Source organism: Glycine soja, chromosome 15 (genome assembly GCF_004193775.1).
Source record: "Glycine soja cultivar W05 chromosome 15, ASM419377v2, whole genome shotgun sequence".
Classification (NCBI taxonomy): domain Eukaryota; kingdom Viridiplantae; phylum Streptophyta; class Magnoliopsida; order Fabales; family Fabaceae; genus Glycine; species Glycine soja.
In genome coordinates, this window is record NC_041016.1 from 3,599,373 (window position 1) to 3,610,451 (window position 11,079).

Here is an 11,079-nt window from a genome sequence, read left to right on the forward strand (position 1 = left end):
AGTAGTAAAGATTTAAAGTTTCTTGGTTTGGTCTAAGATAAACAAATTAGTGCTATACAAATCCATTAGCTCAATTAAGCTAAATATCCAAATGTTGATTTTTGGATTTTATTATCTGGGTTTTATTTTTCAATTATTTTGTCTCATTATTATATGAAATCTTAGTAAAAATTACTTTTAATTTCAAATAAGCTTTGGTTGGGGTGCCGCTTGGGAGACAAACTAGGTGTTGTGTTAAGAAAACATAAAATGGGAAACGAGGGTAGTGCTCAATTTTTTTTTTCTCTATCTTTTTTTCCTGATTTATTATTCTTATTATTACTTGAAGAAACTGTGATTGAATTAATAATATAATAATGACTTTGACCTTTGTAGTAGAAATGAAGACGATTCAAGTCCTTTTATTAATAAATTTTTTTAGTATTTTAAACAAAAAAAATAATAGAGTCATCCATCTGTATGCATAGGTTACTTTGATTAGTTTAAAATTATGAACCCTAATACAAAATATTTTTCTTAAGCGTAACAATCATTTAACTTTATATTTAATCAAAATTTTAAATTAATCTTAATTTTTTTAAAAATCAATCAATAAGAAAATATATGACATGACAATTTTATCAGTTTAAAAAAATATTACCAAAATCTTTACAATTTTTTAGTCTCTTTTAACATCTCTTTTAAGACATTCTATATTATTGACATAACACTTAATTAAGAACAAAATGAGAATTTTTAAAAATTTATTATTAAATGTAAAAACTGAAAAAAGGAAGAAAACATCGGAATAATTCTTAAAATAAAGAGGAAATTATGTTTTTAAACAAAATTAATTTAGATAAATATATTAAATTTAAACAAACTTATCGATAATAAGAACAAGAAAACAATTAAACTCTAATATTATTTATTATTTAGATACATTTTATTATAAAAAATTCTAAAATGTACATCTTATATTAATAATATTAATATATGATTATTTTTTTACAGTTATATATTTTTCATATTAAAATTATGGTAACATATTATCAGTTTTTTTATTTTGTTTTTTTTAAAAACACTTTTTATAAGAAGATAAATAGATAGAAATTTACTTCTTAAAATAAATAGAAAATTGTGTTTTATAAGAATTGATTGACATTTAGGTTCAAAACAAATTATAGATATTTTCTTTTAATAAAAAATAGATATTTTTCGTCAAACAAAAAATTATGTCAAGAAATGATATCTTAGTGATATAAACTATTTTATTAACAAGTGACAGATAAAAGTTAACGGTAAAATATATTTATTGTAATTTTTACACCTTCGAGATTAAATTTTATATTTACATCTTTTAAAAATGTTAATCAATTATATATTAAATGACAAAAATAATTATTTATCCAAATAATCAATTATCTATAACCTAATAATTATCTACAACTAGCATACTCTCCATTCAGAAACTCTTGTTCCATCCTACTCCTATTCCATTCAGATTATCTCCTTTGACATGAATCAATTTCAGATTTTGATAAGTACACCACCAATTATTACAAGCAACATTCCGTTCGCGCCTCGACTCCACTAACCCTAAACCCACAATGGCAATGGCCTATTGCATCTCCCAGCTCCCCAAACTCCCACTCCTCCCTTCTCTCCCTCATTCCCGTTCCTCTAAAACCCTCCCTTCACTAAACCACGCCGTTCCCCCCACCCTTCTCCGTGCATGTCCTCCTCCCACCCCGCGCCTCAACCCCGCGCGCGTCCGATGCTCCGCCGTCGCCGTCGCCGAACCTCCTGCCCCCAAACTCGGCAAGCGGACCGACATAAAGAAGATCCTGATCCTCGGTGCGGGCCCCATCGTCATCGGCCAAGCGTGCGAGTTCGACTACTCCGGCACCCAAGCGTGCAAGGCCCTCCGTGAGGAAGGGTACGAGGTTGTCCTCATCAACTCCAACCCCGCCACCATCATGACTGATCCCGAAACCGCCGACCGCACCTATATCACCCCCATGACGCCGGACCTCGTGGAGCGCGTCCTCGAATCGGAGCGTCCCGACGCGCTCCTCCCCACCATGGGCGGCCAGACCGCCCTCAACCTCGCTGTCGCCCTCTCCGAGAGCGGCGCCCTCGAAAAATATGGCGTGGAACTCATCGGAGCAAAGCTCGACGCAATCAAGAAGGCTGAGGACAGGGAACTCTTCAAACAGGCCATGAAGAATATCGGGATTAAGACCCCTCCCTCCGGCATTGGCACCACTCTTGATGAGTGTCTCAGCATTGCCAATGATATCGGGGCATATCCGTTAATTGTGCGGCCGGCGTTCACGCTTGGGGGTACCGGCGGCGGAATTGCGTATAACAGAGAAGATTTGCTGGAAATTTGCAAGGCTGGGATTGCTGCTAGCTTGACTAATCAGGTTTTGATTGAGAAGTCTCTGTTGGGGTGGAAGGAGTATGAGCTTGAGGTTATGAGGGACTTGGCTGACAATGTTGTTATCATTTGCTCTATTGAGAATATTGATCCTATGGGGGTGCATACCGGGGATTCGATTACTGTTGCACCGGCGCAGACTCTGACGGATAAGGAGTACCAGAGGCTGAGGGATTATTCGATTGCTATAATTAGAGAGATTGGTGTGGAGTGTGGAGGGTCTAATGTGCAGTTTGCGGTTAATCCCGATAATGGTGAGGTCATGGTCATCGAGATGAACCCCAGAGTTTCCAGGTCTTCGGCTCTGGCGTCGAAGGCTACTGGGTTTCCCATTGCAAAGATGGCGGCAAAGTTGTCTGTGGGGTATTCTTTGGATCAGATACCAAACGATATAACGAAGAAGACACCGGCTAGTTTTGAGCCCTCAATTGATTATGTGGTTACTAAGGTAAGGAGCTTAGTTGTTGCTGATATTGCCATCATATACCAATGTGACTTGGTAGGATGTTTTTACTTTTAAATTGTAAATTTTGTATAGGTAATAAGTCACTGTTTATGTAATTCCAAGTTATTGAGTTTATAATCTGATGAACTAACTAAACTAACATTGCTGATTTTTGTTATGAATCAAATTATGTGAAATCTGTCACAATGCTACTTTTTGTCAGCAAAATATTGGATTTACTTTTCTCATGTGCTTTTGTGGTGCAGATTCCACGGTTTGCTTTTGAGAAGTTTCCTGGTTCTAAGCCAATATTGACGACACAGATGAAATCAGTTGGTGAGGCGATGGCTGTAGGGCGAACCTTCCAAGAGTCATTTCAAAAAGCAGTACGCTCTCTAGAGTATGGATACCCTGGATGGGGATGTTCACAAGTGAAGGAGTTGAACTATGACTTGGAGCAATTGAAGTATAGCCTCCGAGTTCCTAACCCGGAGCGCATTCATGCCATCTATGCTGCAATGAAAAGAGGGATGCAGATTGATGAAATCTTTGAGCTGAGTTACATTGACAAATGGTTTCTCACGCAGCTAAAGGAGCTGGTTGATGTGGAAAGTTTCTTGCTGTCTCACAATTTGTCTGATTTGACAAATATTGATTTCTATGAGGTGAAGAGAAGAGGGTTCAGTGATAAACAGATAGCATTTGCAACTAAATCCACTGAGAAAGAAGTTCGCAATAGGCGGTTGTCTCTAGGTGTCACTCCAGCATATAAGCGAGTAGATACCTGTGCAGCGGAATTTGAAGCTAATACGCCTTATATGTATTCTTCTTATGATTTTGAGTGTGAATCGGCTCCCACTACTAGAAAGAAGGTCTTGATTTTGGGTGGAGGACCAAATAGAATTGGTCAAGGGATTGAGTTTGACTACTGTTGTTGTCATGCATCCTTTGCTCTTCAGGTTTGTTTTGTTCTCTTTTGTATTAATTAGACTAGATTTTAGGTTTTAACTGGGGTGCAAACGGTGCTGATGCTGCATGATATTGTCCAATTCTGATATTAAGCATTAATGAAGTGTTAAGTTTAAATTTTGTGTCCCCTGTCTATCATCATTTTTTAAGTGATTAAATTGTCCCTGCATGATATCTTACCAATTCTGATATTAAGCATTAATAGGCACTGATTCTGACTTACCTTAAGATTTGACCTGCTAGATGGTTATGTTGAGTTTTGTGCAGTTGCTATTCTTACTATATGTAACCCTTGTCTATTGCATTTGCAGGATGCAGGATATGAGACAATCATGGTGAACTCAAACCCCGAGACAGTTTCCACAGATTATGACACTAGTGACCGTCTATACTTTGAACCCTTGACCGTTGAAGATGTTTTGAACATTATTGATTTGGAAAGGCCTGATGGTATCATTGTACAATTTGGTGGTCAAACACCATTGAAGTTATCTCTCCCCTTACAACAATACCTAGATGAACACAAGCCAGCATGTGCTAGTGGGGTTGGTCATGTACGCATTTGGGGAACATCTCCTGATTCCATAGATATTGCTGAGGACCGAGAGAGGTTCAACGTGATGCTTCATGAACTAAAGATTGAACACCCAAAAGGAGGAATTGCTAGGAGTGAAACTGATGCACTTGCCATTGCAGCAGATATTGGATACCCAGTTGTTGTTCGTCCTTCTTATGTTTTGGGTGGTCGAGCAATGGAGATTGTATATAGCGATAATAAACTGGTGACTTACCTTGAAAATGCTGTTGAGGTGGATCCAGAACGCCCTGTATTAATTGACAAGTATTTATCTGATGCCTGTGAGATTGATGTTGATGCACTGGCTGACTCACAAGGTAATGTAGTCATTGGTGGGATAATGGAGCACATTGAACAGGCTGGGATACATTCTGGTGACTCTGCCTGCTCTATTCCCACCAGAACTGTTCCTGCTTCTTGCTTGGAGACAATCAGGTCGTGGACAGTAAACTTGGCTAAACAATTGAATGTTTGTGGGCTCATGAATTGTCAGTATGCAATAACTCCATCAGGGGATGTATTTTTGCTAGAGGCCAACCCTCGAGCTTCTCGTACAGTTCCATTTGTATCAAAAGCAATTGGCCATCCCTTGGCTAAATATGCTTCCCTTGTCATGTCTGGAAAGACCCTCTATGATTTACAGTTTACAAAAGAAGTTATCCCTAAATATGTGTCAGTCAAGGAAGCTGTTCTTCCTTTTTCAAAGTTCCCAGGCTGTGACGTGTTTTTAAGTCCTGAGATGCGAAGTACTGGTGAGGTCATGGGTATTGACCCTTCTTATAATATTGCATTTGCTAAGGCACAAATTGCTGCTGGCCAGAAGTTACCACTTTCTGGTACCGTGTTCCTTAGTTTGAATGACTTAACAAAGCCACATCTTGAGAAGATAGCAAAGGCTTTTGTTGAGAATGGTTTCAAGATTGCTGCTACCAGTGGAACAGCTCATGTTCTTAACTTAGCTAAAATTCCAGCGGAGCGAGTGCTGAAGTTGCATGAAGGGAGGCCTCATGCTGGTGACATGATTGCCAATGGGGACATTCAGCTGATGGTGGTAACCAGTTCAGATGATGCACTTGATCGGATAGATGGTCTGGCCCTGAGAAGGATGGCTTTGGATTACAAGGTTCCTATCGTGACAACAGTTAATGGAGCTCTGGCAACTGCTGAAGCTATAAACAGCTTGAAGGCCAACTCTATCAAAATGATCGCACTTCAGGACTTCATTGATGGTGAATTTAATGAGTGAGAAAGTTTTTTGCAGACAACCACTTTCTTTCTGAATTGGTTAAGGCGATAGACACCAGTAAGCACCTGTGTTTTCTGTGTATTTGGTACTACTAATTTATGCTCTTTCAAGTCTTTTTTGCCTACAAAACCCCATTCTTTCATCTTTTTATTTGAGATATATTATTAGATGGTATTTGGGATGTGCCGCATATTTTGAATCATTTTGGATTGCTCTCCTTCACTAGGCTTATATCCGTTTTGTTAACATCTTTGGTTTTGTATATTGACTGTGCTTAAACTTGGGCTATTGCAGCTTACCGTGAGATTGTACAAGTTGCTAGATTTGGGAGTGGCAGATGAATTGCTATGGGATGCTTTCATTTGTAAAGTTTCCAGATGAGATATGTAAAGGTCATGTAGTCTGTGTCCTGACTCCTGATATATAGCATTTGTGTTTTTGTGTAAACGGTTTTGTAGTATTTGGATATCTACTGCTTAATAATTAAACTCATTTTTAAAATCTTACAACATGCACTTGCAGCTGCTGCTGCTTAGCCATTCCATTTATATGGCTTACACTTTCATCAACCTTTATTAATATGATAGAAATAGAATGATACTACAACCATTATTATCCAGCTATCAATGATGCTTCAACTTCAAAATTAAACGATCATAAAAATAAAATAGCATCATGCCGTCGAAATATAATGTGTTTTTTTTTTTTCCTTTTCCGGGGGATGGGTTTGTAAATGATTTTAATTTTTGTCCTCTCATAAAGCTGTTAAAAAAATTAGTCAAAAAAATAATAATTCAACACGCTGGTTTACATGTATCACACTGTGAGGGGACTAAATATATTCTATACAATCATATATACTCATGTTAAGCTACTGCAACCATTTTAAACTTCTAGTCATTTTTCCATAATTTTATAAAATTATCTTGAGCTGAAATTTTAATTTTTAGCCCTATAAGTAAGTAGACAAGAATAAGTATAAATGCAAAATAATTCCATAAATCCTTGATATTAAAATAAATTATTTTCAATTTAGAAAATACTGTAAAGAAAAAAAAACTGAATTTATACAATCATATATATATTTAAATGATGTTAGTTTGTTTTTTTGTAAGATTTTTAACCCATTAAAGCTTAAAACCTCCCGTGTTCGTTCAGCTAATTCCTGAAATTGAAGAATACATTGTTTCTGGACGAATACTAACTGGGTTATTGGACTTCAAATTGAAGAACCTTCGAACGTTCGTTAAACTTCAGCAAGTTTGTTTTCTTTTGTCAAGACTGGGTGGAACTCTAATAGATATAGATAAGGGGGCCATAAGGGATAAATGAAAAAAAGTCAATATTTTGAATATTATAAATTCTAGATTTAATGGAATTTTTTTTTCTCTTTATAGTATTTTTATACTGTTGGTTCTCACTTCTCATGTAGCCGAGCCTTCCAAACTCAATTGAATTTAATGTGTTCATTTGAAAAACGAGGGGAGAAATTGACACCTGAAAAGTGAAAACGTGTTCAAGGGCCAGGAAAGTTAATTAATCGTATAGGAAAAATTGAGCTTATGAGCTAAGCTAATATAAGTGGCTTCCACAAGCAATTTGTCAGCTTCTCAGTCATTAGAAATATTAGCGGTCTAAGTGCGCAATTTGTAGGAATTTGGAGCAGCTAGTCCTTATAGCTTTAATCGTATGGGCCCAAGCTAATGCTTCTAGAACTAGAACACTAAGAATTGGTGGAGGCATAAGCTTTAAAATTGTTTGATTTACCGAAGAATTAATTTCTTGAACATCATACGTATTTGAATATGATTTTTTTAAAAGGAATTTGAATATGAAATTAATAATTAAAATAATTTACACTCACATTTCAACTATGAGAGTTTAAAATTAATTGTATTAAAGTAAATTTCTACCTAATTTTGAAATAAATGTCTCTAACTCTAACTAACCAGTGTAACAACATCATTTCACATTATGTTGGAAAGGATATCACGTGAGAGATTGATGCTTGAGAGTGAAGTAACAATCAGACTGAAAATCTCATACTTGCTAGAAATAAATAAGTTATACATAACATATAAATAAAAAGGACTCATACACTTCACCTTGCTTGGGACATTAGCTGATTTTTATTTGTATTTATTTCAATAATAGATTTTAATTTCTTCATCATCTTTTTGGCCACAAACTAAGAGCTGCCAGAAAAGATTCAAACTGCTAATTTAACAGAGAAAGAGAGGGATGAGAGGATGAATGATAATAAATGCAGTCATAAATTTCCAAGAACGAATGCTATAATCAGTAGAGCAACTGATGATGTTTGATTTCTATGGAGCACTATATATATTCCCTGCAGGGCAGGATAAGTGATAATGACGAATGCCGGCTAACGGGCTAAGTACCCCTCCTTTCATCAAGAATTGAGAATTTCAAGCAGTTTGAAATTTTCCGCTTAATTCTTAACACACAATTTAATTAATTAAAAAGTCTTAAAAATGAATTTATATCTATCTGAATAATTTCTGCCTTTCTTTGCATGAATCGAGAATTAATCCCTGAGAATACTTGAAGGGATTACAGGCTAGTAACTGTAAGAATATAGTAGAGATACTACATGTGTAAATCTAAACATGTGATGAGGTAATAGCAGCAGCTGAATTCTGTTTTTTTGACAGGCTAAAGTTGCTTAGGCATTCCTATGATAATTAAAGCCTTCAGAGGAAAAAAAAAAGAGAAGTATAAATATAATATGTAATTTGATTTGATAGAAAACAAGAGATAAAAAAATAAAAATGTTAAATATTACTCTTTTGATGTTCTGTAATCTCATTTAATATATCTTTTTTGGGTTATAAAATAAAAACAAGTCAAACTCGTCAACTACTTATTCAAATACAGTATATTAATAAGGAATCGGATAGAGTTACCATTTTCATGATTGAGCATTACATCATATTGCAACCAAATACCGAATTATATAAAATAATATTTCGTGCATTCATGGGTTGGACACTAGTAATTTACAAGAGCCCTATAATTTTATAATTATTTTTTAGTAGTTGATAGGTGGATCAAAGGATGACTCAAGTTCAAGTAAGATATTAGTCTATCGTATTTGGGCGTATGATTATTAAACTCTCGAGTTAACTCGCTAATTCTTACGAGTTTATGATTTCACTTACCTATGTGAGTTAACTTTTGAGTAAACTTTTTTTAGTAGATTTCAGATAAACTTTAAGCAAACTCGATAAATTCTTGAGTTTATCACTGAGTTAACGAGTTAGCAAGTTAAAAAAAATTAGACCAAAATATAAGTCATTTTGAGTTATTTTTTGCATGTTATTCTTAAATACAAAAATTCTCAGTTTTAATAACATCAAACTCTTGTTCTCTGGTAACATCAAATCCTCAATCAAAATGATCTATCACTATTATAACATCTGTATTATCTAGTAGTGATGCATTACTAGACTTAGTTATTTAAGTATTGTAAAATTTATGATTTACTATTTTGTTTTATTATATTGTTAAATTTTTTAATTATTATATTATTCATAGATATTTTGTTATTATTTTTATATAAAATGGATTTTTACGAATCTACGAGTTGAATTCATGAAACTCTCACAAATTTATGTAAACTCTCGAATTTGATAACATTCAAGTTTAATTACATTAAAACATTATACAATCCTTAATGATTAGACAAAGTATACCGAACCACTTACAGATATAGAATAGAACTTAATATCCGAAAAAGCACAGGCTATAGTGGACTTGAACTAAAGTGAAGTTGGCTAATGTTTTTCTTTTATCAAGGTCCACACGCTCCATAAGACCGGGCTAGCAAGAGCGAATGGGAAAGAAATTTTTTACAAATTACAAAAGTCTACTACTTCCACCGCAAAGTTGAAAGCTCAACTTAATTTTTTTCCCGAACGCGTGGAAAAGTTGATCACTTGGAGATAAGTTAGAAATACCATCCTAAAAATATTAGTAATTAGAACTAATTTTCAGTATTTTATAATGTATGGTATTGGTCCCACCAGCAGCAATTAAAATTTAAAAAACTAGATTCATCATAAATGACCTTTTTCAACTAATTAAAGCTAAAATAGTGTGATTAGATGTCTGAAATAAAGTTGCTTTTCAAAAATTAAAGTTCAGTGGATAATTTAGGACTGGATAAGACATTTCCACCCTACGTCATTTCATTTTAAAAATGATTAATTACTTATTTAATCTAGTATTTTCTTTAAATTTGATTGTGTTGGACTATTGGTTTATATCATTAAACGAAAAATACAACCATTTTCTTGAACATATTGTCAAGCTTATAATATGAAATGGGTGACTAAATTACCGTTCGAAGCAAATTTAAGCCCCATAGTATGTGTTTTGTGGGAATAGTGCACATTAAAATTATAATATTTTCAGGAAAGTATTTTACAAAGAAGAGAAGGGTTACCAAACCTTATAATTAAGAGTCTTTTATTGTGTGACTTTTTTTATAGATAGTACGGAAGAAATTAGGGTACCTCTCTCCTCCTTTTGCCACTTTTTTTCTACCTAACTTGGCTTTCTCATGATATCCTATTAAATTAGCTCTTTTTTTTTTCCTTTTCATATTAGCTCTTAATTTTGTCTCTCTTTTTTTTCTCACTCTTCAAGTTTATTCCTTTTTTTTTTTGTAAATCTATTTTTTCCATCTCTTATAATCATCATCATCATCTAAATATTATATATATATACTTAAAACTTAATGATGGATATTAATCTAACAAGTCCATTAGAAATTCTATAACAATAGGCATCAACCGGATAATATTCAATGATTTGAAAAGTTGCAAGTTAATGGAAAAAGACTTCGATTATAACAAGTTTATCTTTTCCTGTGTGTTCAACGAGCTCCACCAACTTTGCCCCACCTATTATTAGATCTGGCACGAACATGCAGATCACACAGACATGCATACATATAATTTTCTGCAAAAGAGACACTTAATTAGTTATATTGCAATTCTTTGTGAATAGATTATAAATATATTATGCATGGTCATTAGGTGTTAGTTAAGGATATGTAGATAACATGGTCTCATTGGTGGCAGCAACCCCAATAACTCACTCGAAACAAACCGTTTTTCCCAACAGTTAACGTCCAAAAACCTTGGCAACTTGGCCCCAGCACAAGGCAACAAGATGTTCCGCGTAGACCATGCTTACACAATAATGCGATACATTTATATGGGAACGCAATTCGTATTTCTTACATCATTATTACGTACCAAACTTAAAGTGCATTTAGTATTCGGTATGCAAAATTAAAAATAGTAATTTGGTAACTATGGTGTGGACCATTTTAATGTTGTCCTGATTTGCATTAACCAGAAGTTCAGAATACTGTAGAAGTCTAGAACTTA

General features: G+C 34.5%; 1 protein-coding gene across 1 annotated transcript; it reads left to right on the top strand.

Annotated features, from left to right (window-relative positions):
• Nucleotides 1–1,450: 1,450 nt before the first annotated feature.
• On the top strand, nt 1,451–6,194 carry LOC114385766 (carbamoyl-phosphate synthase large chain, chloroplastic-like). Its single transcript, XM_028345830.1, has 4 exons — nt 1,451–2,870; nt 3,134–3,826; nt 4,148–5,716; nt 5,954–6,194. The coding sequence occupies exons 1-3, from the start codon at nt 1,590–1,592 to the stop codon at nt 5,657–5,659; spliced, it is 3,486 nt and encodes a 1,161-aa protein (XP_028201631.1). The 5' UTR covers nt 1,451–1,589; the 3' UTR covers nt 5,660–5,716; nt 5,954–6,194.
• The last annotated feature ends 4,885 nt before the right edge of the window (nt 6,195–11,079 follow it).